At 38.2% G+C, this 17893-nt stretch overlaps 1 protein-coding gene across 2 annotated transcripts in view; it reads left to right on the top strand.

Annotated features, from left to right (window-relative positions):
* Positions 1–3898: 3898 nt before the first annotated feature.
* Positions 3899–17893, top strand: part of SPOPL (speckle type BTB/POZ protein like) — a 30029-nt gene continuing 16034 nt past the window's right edge. For both annotated transcript variants that reach the window (XM_065413614.1, XM_065413615.1), the window contains exons 1-4: positions 3899–3976; positions 4166–4287; positions 4557–4708; positions 12589–12716. In XM_065413614.1, the coding sequence (XP_065269686.1) occupies positions 3899–3976; positions 4166–4287; positions 4557–4708; positions 12589–12716 (480 nt within the window). The remainder of the gene's footprint in view (positions 3977–4165; positions 4288–4556; positions 4709–12588; positions 12717–17893) is intronic.

Here is a 17893-nt window from a genome sequence, read left to right on the forward strand (position 1 = left end):
TATAAGTGTATTTTCTTTAACTGAAGTATTTTTCTTTAAGATGGAATGGTCAGATACGAACTGCTTCAAAATCTGTTTAGAATAGAGCAAGTTTTCATTGACTGTATACATTATTTTGCACTGAGTGTCTGTTGGAACAGATCTTACAGGATAACAGATGTGGGTAAATTGAAACACTGGTCCTCAACAGGCTTTCTAAATCATTCTTCACTGCTTAACTTTTGGAGAGGAAAATGTAAGTAAACTTCAAATCATAGGTATTCAGTAAGCTTTATTCTGTGCTTAGGAGTGGAGTATGATCTGAATAGTTAAAGGATAAATTATTGGAGGACCATTATTTAAATAGGTATCCATACATCTAATTTAAAATGTTATATTATTGCAATACAACTTTAGAAGGTCTAGCATGTAATCCCATTTAGAACGATGTATAATAAAACTCTTTTCCATAAAGATTTCACGTGTGCTGTGGCTCATTTTAAGGTACTTAACATCTGATACTTTAGGTTTTAGACTCTTATAAATGCTAACTAGACTTGTTTTGAGAGTTAAAAAGTATCTAAAATGAGTGACAGACATAGATGATCCTCTGATAGCTGAACTACAATCAGCAGCAAATTAATACCCAAGTAAAAATGTACTGCAATAAAATTGAGATTGTATGCTGCATGTACAACTTTATCTCATTAACATGTTGATTTGGAAAAAGCTAACTGAAAGTCTGGCTTTGTGATAGGGAGGTGAAGATTATGCTGCTGCAGGAAAGCATGGCAGCATTTACTTTTTGCTGCTTTTGAGGTAAAAACTGTTGAGCCAAGACTGATGCAGGGAGGAAGCTAGTTACTTTGGATCAAAGAATATGGATGTGATGCACTTTCTGACTTTCCTCTCTTGGTGGTAGCATGTTTCCTGGAATCTTAAATTCCAGGAGTGTTTGTGGAAGATACCCTCCCCCCCCCCCCCCATTATACTGGGGCTCCAGTTTCCTATTGAGGATTACATAGGGAAGCTGCATTGTCTCTCCTGCAAAGGATTATGGGGGGTGGGATGAAATGGGGGGCTTCTGTTGATGGCACTGCTGGCCAAGAAAATTAAACCAAGGCCAGGGGTTTTAGGGGAATGTGAAAGGGATGAAGATTCTACCACCACTTGTCCTGTGTGGGGAAGGAAAAATTTCTGGCTACTAGAAGCAGAATAACTATTTGACCAGAATTTGGCAGTGAGCACAGCTAAGGAAAATTGCTGAGGCTGAGAAGAAGGAAATATCTTCGTCGTTCAAAGGTCCACAGATCTGTTACAATGGGTGCATCAGCTTGATTTCAGCTTGAGGACAGAGACAAATGTATCTGCCGCTGGCGGGAAGAGAATGTCCTGTTCCCTGAATTCCCTCCAGGCTTACCTGCCTACCGTGGTGATCTAGCCAGACCTTGCTGCTGCAGAATTTTTGAGAGGAAATTCCAAACTTTGTTCAAATTTCTAACAATTTGGGACAACATTTGTCATCTAATTCCTAGCTGTGCCCAACGATAGCATTTGTGTTTAAGGAAGATTGTCTCCTCAGCACTGCTTCCCCTTTTCAGGCATTTCCAGCAGCTGGTGCCCCTTCAGGGAACGAGCTAGGCTGGAAAAGGCCAGAGGCAAAAAGAAATCTCTCTCTCCTGGAGCTCAGCCTGCTCTATGGACAGCACATAGTTCCCCCTCACAGCCTAGTCTGAGTTGGGTCACCCAATTCTTTGCTCTTGGGCAGGATTGGGGAAAACTGGCTCCAGAGGCAAGCAGCTCCTTCTCATCACCATGAAGGGAGTGCTGCCAGTGTGCCTATGGGAGGATCATGCTTATAATAAGTCCATAAAGCCTCCAACAGCAGCCATGCTCTTGACTGGTCAGTCGCTGCCTCCCCTCAGGCTGCCAATGGAAGACAGTAGATACAGCATGGATAACTGCCACCACCGTAGAATGTGATAAGGGGCCTTTTAGCCCAGCTCCCTCCCCCTAATCCATCTCTGTAAGAGACCTGCTGGGGTTCTCTGTGATATCCCAGGCTAGGTCTTGCTGGAGAAATGCAGAGCCCTCTGGCTTTTGTGGCTCCCATGTAGTAGAGAGGGGTTCAGTTTCTGCAGACTTCATTCTGAATTCCAGACCAGTAACTTCTTTGAGAAATCAGTGAGTAGATACAGTAAGCCCAGTATCTTTGTGGCTTGGGGGAGAACATTCAAGCTTAGTTGTAGGAAGACAGCTGTAGGAAGAAGAAAGAGAAGGGAACAGACCTGGGAGAGGGAGGAAGAAGGGGGGGGGGGGGCGGAACTCTTTTGGTATTTTTAACCAAATGGCACAACTAATCAAATTTGTGTTTTTAATTTGGTTGAAAGGATTGACAATACTAAAACTTAGTAGGGAAGCAGGCAGAACTATGTTGGTGGTGGTTTTTTCACTTAGAGAAAATTTCATGCATTTTTTTCCTGTTTCAGTACCATCTGCAAGACTGTGCTTTCTCCTTATTCAGTGCAATAATTGTCAATATAGGTGTGTTTAGTTACTTGTTAGACTCAAACGTGAGTAAAATAAGATTTCAGAACTTAATCTGGATTGTAGTCAGTCATTACCATTTTAATACAAATATGTATGCTTTTTCTGTTAAGAGTTAGCCATGTTGCTTTATATATAAACCATACTGAAACAATTTTAAAAAATTGATTTTGGGACAAAATTGAGAAGATATACTTGAAGTTAGGCAAAAATCCATATTTATCATGATTCCTAAAATACTGGGGAAAATATGGTAAACTTATTTAAGTCCCTTTTATCAGAAAATGTGAAGTCTCTTATATATTAAATGTTTGTGGTATTTAGTTAAATAATTTTGGTATTTAGAGAAACAAAACTGCCTGTGGTTATCACACCTGTAGTATGGTGGTCACGTTCTAGTTTCAGTGATAGTTAGGGACTTGGTTAAAAGAGGCTTCACATACTGAGAAAAATTTTCTAAAATATTTTTATTGTAGGAACATGCTTTACAAAACTCCAGTTTGTCTCTACTTCTAGTATGTTGGAGAGAGCATGATACTGAGATGTAAGAGTAAATTACAGTAAGAACATTTTAGGCTATGCCTTGGAGGCACTTAAATGAGCTCCCAACTACATAATAATTGTGGCAGTTGCATACAGATGTACTCATGGCTTATTGCCAGTAATATGGCTACTTCGTTTAGAAAAAATTGAGTTTATGCCTTGTCCTTAAATACTACTCTTTAAAATAGCATACTTTTTCTTCTAAGGATCCCTGTACCATTTGACTCTCTTGTGGCCCCAGATGACGAGCATCCCTTTCAGCCACAATTTGTGGCCCCACAGGCATTTTCAATTCACTTTATCATTATTAATGTATTGCATACAACATGCAAGGCGCTTTACAAACAAAAAGACCCAGTCCACCAGGCTTATAATGTGACTAGGGGGGTCAAGGTGGTAATGGCGATGGTAATGTTCGAATAGCACAATTATTTTTGATGTACGATATATAGGTTGTCTGTACTGTTCTAAAACTAAATATCACATTGGGATCCAGCTTGCAGATCTTTGGGTAAAATGTGCTTCTCAATGAGTGTATGGGACCTAGCTAGTGTAAATTTAGACACAAACTATTGCCTTCTCTGCTAGATGTTGCTTTTGATATTTTCATTAATTTACCTTAATGGAATTTCAAAATTACACAGTTAAAACAATAGCCGGGGTACCAAAATGTAGTAATAGACTTATTCTCTTCCTCCCCCCCCCCCCCCAATTAAACTATTATTTGGTCACTCTATTTTATTAAATATAGTAATCTTATTTTTTGGTAGGAAAATTGCTGAAGTGTGGACTGCTGCCTTGATACTGTAAATCTGCAATAAAGGTGGCAATGTCGAGAGTCCCCACCCCTCCACCACCTGGAGAGATGTCCAGTGGACCTGTGGCCGAAAGCTGGTGTTACACACAGGTAACTTATACAAACTTCAGTGATTGGGTTTTTCTTTTCACAAGATCAGTCTAGACAAATGTTTTTCTTATAACAATTTGAACAGTGCTGACAATTCAACTAGTTCTCATTGGTTGCAGTTACCTATATGACAAGTGAGTTAAAAACTGAAGTATCAAATTGAAGTAATTTTCTACATCTTTTGTTCAGGTTAAAGTAGTAAAATTTTCCTACATGTGGACCATTAATAACTTCAGTTTTTGCCGAGAAGAAATGGGTGAAGTTTTAAAGAGTTCTACATTTTCATCAGGGCCAAATGACAAAATGAAGTGGTAAGATCTTATTTTTGTCAATTGCTTGTGGTCTCTTTAACTTAAGGGGTTGAAAAGTTAAGTAACATAATCAAGAGAAGTTTCTGAAAGGCTTATAATACTGAGTATCTAGTGTTTTTCAGATAAGTCATGGTTACAGCAATCATAAAGGGGGAGGGAAATACAAGGGCAACATTAACTTGTTGGTGTATATCATCATGATGTATTATCAAAATGTTTCTAAATTTGTTCTGTCCAATTTAAAATTTAGTCCTTTACATTTGTTTCAGGTGCCTGAGAGTAAACCCAAAGGGTTTAGATGATGAAAGCAAAGACTACCTGTCATTATATTTGCTTTTAGTCAGTTGTCCAAAAAGTGAAGTCAGAGCAAAATTCAAATTTTCTCTTCTGAATGCTAAAAGAGAAGAAACAAAAGCAATGGGTAAGTGGAATTACAAATGGTGTAATGCAGGCTTTTAAGGAAATCCCCATGAAATTAAACTCTGAAATGAACTTACTTTTACTTTTAAAATAGAGAATTTAACACTGAGGCAAACTTTAAAGTATCTAATGTTTAAGATCCTCATATGATCTTCATTCAATATAAAAAAAAAATCTTATTTCATATTTTGTACCTCTATGAACATTGAGCTAATCTCGTAAATTATAATAGATTGCTAACCACAGTCATTTCAGATTCAATCTTTATTCTGTTTTCTGGCTCTTGTAGTGGGTTCTGTTTTATGTTACCCTAATTTTGTTTCTTTTTATAGAGGATTTATTTACTTATTGTTGATCATACGCTGACACTTGCTGATTGATTTCCATATTAATTACGTTGAAATACTTTTTATTGGCATCTCTTTACACGCGTGTAGAAAACTCTAAACTTTGGTCTACTTCTTCCCAGTTGCAGTATAGTCAGTCCCAAGCTTTCAGAAATCATGAGCCAGGTCCCCAAAAGATCATGAGATTAAAAAAGAAAAAAAAATGGGGTTCTTTGTATATATGCCTTCTTGCTTTTGAGCCTTTGGTTTCATGTTTTCAAATTTTTCTCTCACAGGATGAGGTCTAGAAACTTTTTTTTACATGAAAGTTCAGATTCTCCTGTAACTACATGATTCAAGGAGCTGGAGTGCTTAAGAAAAACACCAAATATGATGAGACTGTGCAGCAATGCAGTTAGTTAACTGTTTAAATGTTCACACACTCAAAATGATGTCTGCACAGGTTAGCAGATCTCTGGATGGGAAATTCAGAGCACACCAGAACCACTGGGCTTACTTGAATTTTTGGGTCTTTATTGTTTTCTATCTCAGGATAACCCAGACTCCTCAGGCTATACCTCCTGTAATTTCTCCCCTTACATAACTACACCTGTGTGCATTACTTAAATAATTTCCAAAAACAGAACACAGGCCCCAAATAATACAACATAGAACCCTGTACAGATGTGCCTTGGGGTAACATTATATGCAAATTATATGCCTGCCAGAGCTAGTTCTTCCTCTCCTGTCTACCATAGGCGGAAACAACATATTCCATCCCTTTAAGTCTTCTAGTTTACTCCTGTATGTGTTGACAGGATAACATTCTTTATTTAGTTTAATACAATCTCCCTATCCATTCATGCAATTAATTAAAGGTGTAGTTCATGATGTCTAAAAGATATATCCATTTCAAATAAGAAGTGAAGAGGGATCATATGTTGTGAGAGAGCTATTACTTTTCACTCACTTTTTATTTTAAACACTGACAAGCAAGAAATGCTGAAACCAGTGTTTTGGGTTTTTTACTCTAGTTTGAAAATCAGAAATAAGCAAACTTCCCACCCCTTGCAGTTTTTGTAGTGGCAACTCTTAAGTTTAGAGTCCACAGCTGACACACTTTTGGACCCTATGGTCGAATACCTGTACTCTTGAATCTTGTTTTCATTGCCTTTCTAATTATTTTATTTAGGTTCCTATTGGCTCCTGAATCTGGAGCTGCTTTATTTTTATTTAGACTTAGCCATCCTTTTGTGTTGTATTGATCCAAGCTCTAGGCATCCATTATGTTGACTAAAGATGCAGAGCCCTGTCCACAATTCTCCTTGACATGAAGGGAATTGTGTGTGGAATGGATAAAGAACTGATCCTTTAATTTTTTAAATTCTAGTGTAGTAACTATTTTCATGTTGCTTTACTTCGTTAAAAAGCAACAAAGAGTCCTGTGGCACCTTATAGACTAACAGACGAATTGGAGCATAAGCTTTCGTGGGTGAATACCCACTTCGTCAGATGCATGTGGTGGAAATTTCCAGAGGCAGGTATAAATATGCAGGCCAGAATCAGTCTGGAGATAACAAGGTCAGTTCAATCAGGGAGGATGAGGCCCTCTTCTAGCAGTTGAGGTGTGAAAACCAAGGGGGGAGAGGTGCCACAGGACTTTTTACTTGCTTTTTACTGATCCAGACTAACACGGCTACCCCTCTGATACTTTACTTCTCCGGTATTGTAAACCCTTAACAAACTGCTGTGTTTTCAGTTTAATTTTGGTTGCTGATTTTATGTAGATAGCTTTCTAATTTTAACTTATGAAGTTGGAGGTTATTGCTAGGCTGATTCTAGAGATATTTAATTTGAACACCCTTTGTTTTGTTTTCCTCTTTCTGGAAGTTATTTTGTGATTGAAGTTTTACAATGTTATGAGTTTTGAGATGTTGGTCAAGAAGAATCAAAAACATGCCCCAAGGTGCCTTAAAGTTGAGAGGATTGACTCTAATCAAAGCAATATAACATCATTGATTTAAATTGTTTAAATCAGCGAGCAGGAAACCTTGATTTAAATGACTTTAATCTTATTTTTCATCTATACTTTTTTGTATTTCCCGGAAGAGAGGGTGAGTTTCATTGGTTGATATCCATTAAAACATGGTTGACTTACAACTAAATATAGCCATTACACTAAACTTGGTACTTTTTGCTATCCAGGAGGATATGCTATTTATACCAACTTTGTGAGGCGACTTTATAGCTTGACATACACTCATTTAGATTCTTGATATTTACATTTTTTTATTTATGGTGAATGGTGAGTGGTGCAAGCTCTCTTTGGATGAAAATTCATTGAAATGCACAAAAACAGCATTTTAAAATCTTTTAGTTAAATAAAACTATTTTAAATGTGCTGGATAGACAAGAAAAAGGTTTATTAAAATACATTTTGCATTTAAAACTAACTAATTTATTAAACAAAGGGAGTATTTTCTGTAGTTACTGAATTGAACTCCTAGACTGTAAGGCCAGAAGGGACAAATGTGATCTGATTGTTCTGGTCACCGTGTCTAGAACTAGTAGATCTCTTCCTCAGACCTAGTTTTTTATTCATAGATTGGAAGAGGAAAACAAGCTTTTTTGACTTTCAACTCTCAATCAGTTCCTCAACCTTGCATGTACTAATCATTGAACTGAACTACTTGAATAAGCTGAAATGAAGAAAATATTCTCTCTGCACCTACTGTAGAGGCTACTGCTGTCAAAGGCTAGTTTTTACTCTGGTTCCAGGTGCTTAGTCACTGCCTTCCACCAGTTCCATGGTTTGATTTTCTTTAAAACTCGACTACAAACATGTATTGCTTCATATTATTTTTGTATTTAATTTAAATCATGACAATAAGCTTAGGGCTAACATAGGTTCTCATAATTTCAAATTTAATTTAAAGAGGTTTCTTTTAAAAATATAATTTACAATTAAATATATTTTAAACTACTTTTATCCGCTCTGTTTAACAATATATTATTAAATGGCTAAGAAGGAGGACAACATCTTGCTGCCTGGCAAATCAAAAGGTCTGCAGGCGATCTTCCACTATTCTCTTGCCTCTTGAGGCCCAGATTAACATTATACCAGTTGAATTTGCCTCTGCTTCTGTACTCTATGATAGTGGCTGCTTGACTAGATTTTATAGAGTCATACCATAGTTTCCCAGTCCATTATATCATGCAATCAAATCTATTGCAGTTTTCAATTTTTTCCCATCCAGTGTTGCCACAAAAATAAAATTAACTGCAGAAGAAAGAAATTAGACATTCCTATAACTTTATATTTGAGCTTATTTGTATTCATTAAATTATTTTGACTGACAGTGCTACAGTTTTTTTACCTTACCATATTATAAAAGTTACTGAGCTGTCAAATGAAGATAGCTGAAGTAGGAATTGGGCACTCCTTTGTTATAGATGGATTTATTTTGAAAAAAATTCACTAACGATTTCATGTCGGCACAGTCCTGAGAAGGCTTCTCCACATACAAACTATAAAAGTTTCCGTAGGAGGTAATTCTTGAAGTATTTTTCAGAATTCCCAGGCATCTCAAAGCTGTTAATTTTTACCTTCTTTGGATAAAAAGAAACATTTTTCTGTACTATTGGGTTGGTTTTTGAGTTGAGAGGCAAGTTGTTTTTAAAACAAATCTTGATATTCTGAAACTGGCTGAGGACCTGCATATGACAAAATGTAACCAAATAAATTGCCAGTTTTGATTATTCTGTATGTCAAGCCTTCTACATCATAATGACCAGACTATTAGTGTTGGGAAATCAGCATGACCAGAATAAAAGAGGGGGGGGGAACGAGAGGAGGAGGTGGATGAGGCATTTCTAGAATAAATAACAGAAAGTGCCAAAGCACAAGACCTGGTAGTAATGGGGGACTTGAACTACTTAGACATGTGTTGGGAAAGTAATACAGCAAAACATAAAATGTCCTGTAAATTCTTAGATTGTATTGGGACAACTTCCTGTTTCAAGAAGGTGGTAGCAGGTATCTGGAAGACAACCATATTATCCTTGATTCTGACTAACAGGATGGAATTGGTTGCAAATCTGAAGGGTGACGGCAATTTGGGTGAAAGTGATCATGAACTAATAGATTTCATGATTCTGAGAAAAGGTAGACAGGAGAACATCAGAATAAGGACAATGTTTTAAAAAAAAAAAAATCAGAGTAGTAGTGAGTAAAGTCCCAGGGGAAGGAAATCTAGGGATAAAAGGGAGCAGTGTCTCAAGAAGACAACATTAAGGTGCAATGGGAAACTATCCCTATTCTTCCTGTCTTTCCTTTCAATAGGAAGAGGCTAATATGGTTCCACCAGGAGCTCTTTATTTACCTGAAAATCAGAAAGGAATTCTATATAAATAGGAAACCTGGACAAATTGCTATGGATGAGTAGAAAAGAATAGCACAAGCAAGTAGGTAGAAAATCAGAAAGGCGAAGGCACAAAATGAGTTACACCTAGCAAGGGACGTAAAAGGCACTAAGAGGACGTTCTATAAATCTATTAGGAGCAAAAGAAAGATGAAGAAAAGCATAGGTTCTCTTCTTAGTGTGCAAGGAGAGCTAACAATGAGCGACATCAAAAAGGCTGAGGTATTTAATGCCTATTTTGCTTCAGTCTTCACTAAACTGGTAAATTGTGATCAGGTACTTTAACACAATTAATATTAACAACAAGGAGCGCAAGCCAAAATAGGGACGTAACAGATTAAAGAATATTTAGATAAGTTAGATGTATTCAAATTGACAGGATTCACCATAGGGTACTTAGAAAAACTTAAGAAATCTTGGTAATGTTAGCAGTTATATTTGAGTTCTCCTGGAGGACGGGAGAAGTCCAAGAGGATAGAAGAAAGGCAAACATATAGTACCTATCTTTAAAAAAGGAAACAAAGAGGAACCAAAGAATTGTAGACCCAGTCAGCCTAACTTTGATACCTGGAAAGATACAGGAACAAATTATTGAACAATCAATTTGAAAGCATCTAGAGGATAATAGAGTGATAAATATTAGCCAACTTGGCATGATTTGTTCTTGACAATTCCAAACCAACCTAATTTTTTTCTTTTTGTTTTCTTTTTTTGACAGGGTTACTGGCCTAGTGGAAGGGGAGTGGGGTGGGGCGGGGGGGAAAGGTATAGACGTGCTGTATCTTGATTTCAATAAGGCTTTTGACACAGCCCATCTTAACTTCATAAGCAAACTGGAGAAATGTAATCACAATTAAATTACTGTAAGGTGGTTGTGAAACAGATTGAAAGACAGTACTCGAAGTACTGTCTTTCAGCTTGCATCTGAAGAAGTGAGGTTCTTACCCACGAAAGCTTATGCTCCCAATACTTCTGTTAGTCTTAAAGGTGCCACAGGACCCTCTGTTGCTTTTTACTCGAAGTAGTTATCGATGGTTTGCTATTAAACTGAGAGGACATATCTAGTGGGGTCCCACAGGGGTCTGTCCTGGGTTTGGTACTAGTCCATATTTTCCTTAATGTATTAGATAATGAGATAGAGAATATGCTTATAAAATTGGTGGAGAACACCAAGCTGAGGGAGGTTGCACACACTTTGGAGGACAGGTTTAGAGTTCAAAACTACCTTGAAAATTGGAGAATTGGTCAGATATCAACAAGATGAAATTGAAGTGTAAAGTATTATGCATAGGAAGTAAAAATTTCCAGTGCACAGCTACAAAATGGGGAATCACTAGCTAAGAAGTAGTACTGCTGAAAAAGGTCTGGGGTTATAGTGGATCACATATTGAATAAGTCAAAAATGTGATGCAGTTGCAAAAAAGGCGAGTATAATTCTGTGTTGTATGTAAGACGTAGAAGGTAATTGTTATGCTGCATTCAGCACTGCTGAGGCCAATTCTGGGTGCCATACTTCTAGGAAAAATGTGGACAAATTGGAAAGAGTCCAGAGGAGAGGTTGCATGAGTATGTTGTTGGGGTTCAAGAAATGGTGAATTCTAGTCCTTGTTCTATTGCTGATTCACTATATAGCCTCTGGCAAGTCACTTGGTTTGTCTGTTTCCCCATATCTGAAATGGGGATTCTAGAGAAAATGTGAAGATGAATAAATGTTTGAGAGACTTTCAGATGCTACAGTGATGAGGACACTAGAAAAGACCATGAAGAAATGAATAACTTTGTATTCAGTGCAGGATTTCAATATTGTTGCAGTAAACAAGGCATTGGGCAACGAGGAAAGAAATATTGAAAAACTGCCTTATGCACTGAATGGGACAGGGTCTTGTGGGGGGGAATAGTATGTGATTATGGAATTAAAAACTGTATAATAATGCCCAAGAGGGGAGAATTCAGGTTGTCCATGGAGCCTTATTTATGGCATTTCCTCACTTTCAAGTGCCTGGCTTTGCAATCTAAATAATTTAGGGTGTTTTGGTATGTAATTTTACATACCAAAGATTTGATTACTAAAACATTTAGGATGTCTGATACCTAAATAAGATCCAGGTAAGCCTTTTTGGCCATAATGTTTACCAAAGTGAATAACATTGGCTTGCATGTACACTGATCTTCAGCGTGTTCAGAATGATAACTAATACCAGTTATTAGGGGTAGAGGTTTCCATGTTTGTGTCTGACTTCAGATCATATGATCATTTTTCAAGTAAAAGATTGCTTTTCAAAGTGCCAGTCCTATAAACTCAATATAGTTATTGAGAGGCAAACAAAGTTCTCTTGTTCATTATTCCCAGTAATAAAGGTTCTGCACACCATATTGTGCCTTCATTAACTCATTTACACCTGTGCAATCTTTGACATCAATAGATTTATAATTAAGATTAAAGCTTGCATTACTGTTTTCAAGATTTTGAAAAATTTTCCTGACCCAAAAGGGAGAGAGTTGAAATCTTGAAAATTCATGAACCAAAATCTAAAAAATTCAAATTCTCAGTTGAGACCTCAAAATCAAAACAACTGCTTTTATTGTTTTATATTTTATCATAAAATAATTTTAAAATATCTAAATGAAAGGTCATTTTGACCTGAAAAACAGGACTTTTTTGTTTTTGTCAAAACAAATTGACAATTTCAAAACTTTTTAAAAAAAATTCATCAAAACCAACCCTTTCTCACAAACAATTTTGCTTTTGAATAATCAGAGTTGTCTGATTGAAATTTTTTTCCCAACCAGCTTGGGTGACTACACAAATTAGCTAGTAGCTAGAGAGGAAATATCTAAATGAATAGTCCTTGATTTAGTACAAATAAGATTATTCTAGACAATTCTAGGCAACAATATAGCAAAAATTATTCTGGACAAATTTTAAAAACAAAGTAAATATTGTTTAGGATTTTCTAACAAATGACACAATACATGAACTACGTTAAACTGACTTTAGTTAAATCAATTTAACTCTTAAGCTTTCTCAGTATTGATTTTTTTTTTTTTTTTTTTAAGCTCAGTTACCCCTTATATTTCTGTTTAACAAATTGTTTTGCTTGAGCATACCTGTTCTGTTTCTTTTCTTTTACCAGAAAGCCAAAGAGCATATCGATTTGTGCAAGGCAAGGATTGGGGTTTTAAAAAATTTATCCGAAGAGATTTTTTACTTGATGAAGCTAATGGTTTGTTACCAGATGACAAGCTTACATTATTTTGTGAGGTATGGGTTTTTAATTAATTAAGATAGCTTTTAAAAATCTAAGCAAAAAGATTCTATTTAATAAAATTATGCAGTTTCTTGTAGATATGGTAAATCAGCAAGTTTAAAACCATAAATGTGAATATGGTGTGTTGAGTATTTTCTTCTTTGATATATATGTACTAAATACCAAAACGGGTGTGATCTTATTACAGTGAACCTATTGGACTTCTCTGAGTGACTAGGGAATGAGCTGTAGAGCGTCTTATACAAAAGGAGGTTGATGCATCCCATAGATGGAAACTCAATCAGACTCTTCTCCACTAGCTTAGGAATATATTTGGATCCTAGATTGTTATTACAAAACAAGCTGAACGTCAAGAGGAAACAGTACTACATTCGTAATGAATATATTTTAGCAAGTTTCTCAAGTAGAATGGACATCAGTTCTTTAATGAATAGCTGTCTTAATTTTTCACCCAGTGGCAAGGTTCCTACAGCAACTTCTGCTCATGAGAGGGAATTTAAAAACTGATATATTTAAATTCTTAAAATCGAACTACTGTAGGTATACTGATCTGACTTATATTTTGGATTTTAGCCTGAAGGTTAGTTGCGTAACTTATTACCTTTATAACATTACAGTGTGAACAAATGTGCAGGTTACTTAAAGCAGAACAGAATAAATACCTGTATACTTAGTGCATATCATGGAGTTAATTTTAGCCTTATGGAGAAACATATGAGGAAATAAAATGTAAATCATAATAAATTATGCCAGTAACCTAAATGGTCTTACTAAAATCCAGTAAGACAGTGTGACAGTGTACCCCATAAGGCTTTATGGGGAGGGGGTGCTTATAAATGTATGTATGACATAACTGGAATATGTTTTGTGCTGCCTGTGCCAGGTAACATATCTCCGTAAAGGTTATGGTCTACTATATCTATTCATCCTATTTGTACATATATATATATCATTTTCTACTTGAGGTTAAGAATATGGGCTGTATGCCTGCTTGGTTTCTAAGTAAGCTTCGGGAGGCATTTGGCCAGCTTCATTTGGCCAGCTTCGTTAGGAAGGAATTCGCCAGGTTAAGTACCTAATCAGGAAACACTTGGGGAACAATGCATCTTGGAATGCTCCAATCCACATAAGAAGTCTTCCTGGAGACATGCAAGATACCATGTGGACAATGGCTTCAGCCTGTAAAGACTGAGTCATGCAGGGACATGTGACTTGTCCAGGTGACTCCAGAACTCCATCTTGGAGCTGGACTTTGCATAGGAGGGAGGAGGGGGGTCTCCTCCCACAAGAGAGAGTCTATTTAAGCCTGGGGGAGACCCCTCCATCTTGTCTTCAGCTGGCTAAAGAAGGAGCCTCTCCACCCCCCCAGGATACTTGAAAGAAACTGAAACAAAAGACAGACTACAGGGGTTGTGAGAGATTGCTGGACCCAGGCTAAAGGGAGAGTAGCCTGTAAAAGGGAGCATTCTGGAACTGGTGAGGAACTTATCTGTATTTAGTTTGATTAGGCATAGATTTGCGCATTTTATTTTATTTTGCTTGTGACTTACTTTGTTCTGTCTGTTACTACTTTGAACCACTTAAATCCTACTGTCTGTATTTAATAAAATCACTTTTTATTTAGTAATTTACTCAGAGTATGTATTAATACCTGGGGGAGCAAACAACTGTGCATATCTCTCTATCAGTGTTATAGAGGGCGAACAATTTATGAGTTTGCCCTGCATAAACTTTATGCAGGGTAAAACGGATTTATCTGGGTTTAGACCCCATTGGGAGTTGGGCATCTGAGTGCTAAAGACAAGCACACTCCTGTGAGCTGGTTTTCAGGTAAACTTGCAGCTTTGGGACAAGCGATCCAGACCCTGAGTCTTTGTTAGAGCAGACTGGAGTGTCTGGCTCAGCAAGACAGGGTGCTGGAATCCTGAGCTGGCAGGGAAAACAGAAGCAGGGGTAGTCTTTGCACATTGGGTGGCAGCTCCCAAGGGGGTTTCTGTGATCCAACCCGTCACAGACAGCTTATGACTTTTTAAAAATGGAACCCAGAGAAAACGGTTGTGATCTTAGTGCATCTGGTATTATAACCTGCCAATGTATATATCACTGCTGCCATGGACTGATTAGTGGCTTAGGGGGATGATAGATGCTTTAACTGCTAATAAGTTTGCTTTGATCTGCGTATTTACAGGAAATGTGTAAAATTGTCTTGGCAAGATTACAACTTAATTATATGTCATTATGCTGTGTAGGAAGAATAATTGAAATGTGGCCCCTGAGACTAGATGGTGCAAATATAGTGCATCTTATTTTCACTTAGACAGACAAGTGAAATTAGTTGCATGATGAATTTATTCTGAATACAATTATTTGGTTGATAAAAGCAAATGTAGCAAATACTTGATGGTTATGCAAGGATCCTCATGAGCTCTTTTTAAAACCTGCCCAGTATCAAATAATTTACACTGAACTTTACCTGATAGCGTTTATATTTGAAAATGACTTGCACTACATAATTTTAAAGATAAAATACATATATAATTTTGAACATAGGAGACTTATCTGTTCTATTAAGAAATAGGTATTCCTAACAATAAATTCAAACATATTATTTAATCTCAAAACAAATATTTCTTCCCGTATTTTCAAAATATCATTGGCTAATATTAAGTGTTAGAGATATTCTGCCTCTAAAGGCAGAAAGAAGCATCATATTTAGTAGTTTACAATAAATTTGTTAAAATAACTTCTGGCTTAACACTCAAGCAAAGGCTATGTAATTAAGGTTGAAATCCTGCTTAAACTGCACTTATTCCACTATTCAGCTATTTTAGGCTGCTATGTGAAAGACTTTACACTGTTTTGAAGCACTATGACAAAGGAACCCACCTACAAATGACAATTTTTTTGCAACTTTAATTCTGAATCCCTGTTTTTACATCACTTATACACAGGCCTGGAGACAGTTCCTTTTTTGGGAAGGAAGCCCCTGGCCGCAGGTAGATTAGCAGGGCTGCAGTCAAGGAAAGAAGTGCTTGGCACATCCCAGTGCTTCCTTCCCTGGCTGCAGCCCCGCACACCTGCCTCTACCTGGTGACCATACAGGAAGTAAGGGGCTGGGTAGCCCGCATCCCCTGCTGGAGTCGTGGTGCTGTGGCTGGGTGGGGAGGCTGTGGGCAGAGCAGCATTGGGGAGGGAGGCTGCAGTGCAGGTACTAAGGCTTTCCTCAGGAAGACAAGGGTGTTTTGGGGACTGCAGAGCTGCATGGTTTCTCTCCCCACTGTTGCCCTCCCCACAGCCTCCACTCAAGCTCACAGGGACAAGACTATTGCATGGCTCAATGGGCCCTCATGCTCCCCTGTTGCTGCCTCCCACAACCTCCCCTCCCACCGCACAGGGAGAGGTGACAAATATGAGGAACTGTCCCAGTTTGAGATGTCAATAGAATGGATTTTGGAACAAATTGATAAATTAAACAGTTAAGTCACGAGGTATTCCCACAAGAGTTCTGAAGGAGCTCAAATATGAAACTGCAGAACTGCTAAGTGTGGTATGTAACCTATCAGTTAAATCAGCCTCTGTACCAAATTACTGGATGATAGCTAATGTAATTTCGATTTTTTTTTTTTAAAGGCTCTAGAGGCGATCCTGGCAATTACAGGACAGTAAACATAACTTCAGTATCTGGCAAATTGGTTGGAACTATAGTAAAGAACAGAATTATCAGACACCTAGATAAACACAATATGTTGGGGAAGTGTCAACATGGCTTTGGTGAAGCATGATTTCCCTTTGCACATCTGCAGCCAGAGAAGACATGTTCCCAGCACTTCCTTCCCTGGACCCCACAAACCTGTCTGCTTCTTATTAACTCCTGGATAATGACAACTTTTTTGCTGGCAACAAAGAGGTTACTAATACAGTAACTCCTCACTTAACGTTAAGTATCAGAGGGGTAGCCATGTTAGTCTGGATCTGTAAAAAGTGACTGTGGTACCTTATAGACTAACAGACGTAATGGAGCATAAGCTTTCGTGGGTGAATACCCATGCATCCGACAAAGTGGGTATTCACCCACGAAAGCTTATGCTCCAATACGTCTGTTAGTCTATAAGATGCCACAGGACTCTTTGTCACTTACGTTGTAGTTATGTTCCTGAAAAATGCGACTTTATGCAAAACGATGTTAAGCGAATCCAGTTTCCCCATAAGAATTAATGTAAATAGTGGGGCTTAGGTTCCAGGGAAATTTTTTTTGCCAGACAAAAGACATATACATATACAGTATAAGTTTTTTAAACAATTTTAAACAAACAGTTTAATATTGTACACAGCAATGAATGATTGTGAAGCTTGGTTGAGGTGGTGGAGTCAGAGGGTGGAATATTTCCCAGGGAATGCCTTGCTGCTAAATGATGAACTAGCACTCAGCTGAGCTCTCAAGGGTTAATATGCTGTTGTTAATGTAGCCTCACACTCTACAAGGCAGCATGGACTGAAGCAGGAGGGTGAAAACACAATAGATGCAGGGCAGTAGCTGCAAACATTTCCCTGCAAAAACTGAACATGAAGATGAGCCAATGCTATCCAGCTAGAGCACACCACTCCCTCCTCCTGACAGCACATGCACGACTGCACAGGTGCTGACTTTCCAAAGTGCTGGGGGTTGGGGGGAGAATGCATGAGTGAGAGAGAGAGAGACATGCATTGCCCCTTTAAGTACGCTGACCGCACTTCAAGTACATTGCCCTTTTAAGCAGATTAGCCAGTTCAGACAGGAAGTAACAGCTTCCAGCAAGCTCCCTCCTTTCTGTCCCTGAGCCCTGTCCCCCTCCTCTGCTTTGTGGAGAGGGGTTACGGAGCGGGGGGGCAGGAGCAGGGGGACATCCTGACATCAGCACCTCTCTTACCCCCACCCCCCACCCCCATCCCAGCAAGCAGGAAGCTCCTGGCAGCAGCTCCAAGGCAGAGGGCAGGCGAGGAGCAGCACAGCAGTGAGGGAGGGACAGCTGAACTGCCGCTGGGCAGCTGCTGAGCCATATACCTTACTGGGAATTTAGGGGAGCTGATTGGGTGGGGAGGGGACTGCCAGTCCCCCCGGTTCTAATCCCCATGAGGAGGGGCTGTTCTTCCAGAGAATCCTGCAAGCAGTGGACAAAGCAGGCAGCTGCCA

The sequence above is a fragment of the Emys orbicularis genome, chromosome 11 (assembly GCF_028017835.1).
Source record: "Emys orbicularis isolate rEmyOrb1 chromosome 11, rEmyOrb1.hap1, whole genome shotgun sequence".
Classification (NCBI taxonomy): Eukaryota; Metazoa; Chordata; order Testudines; family Emydidae; genus Emys; species Emys orbicularis.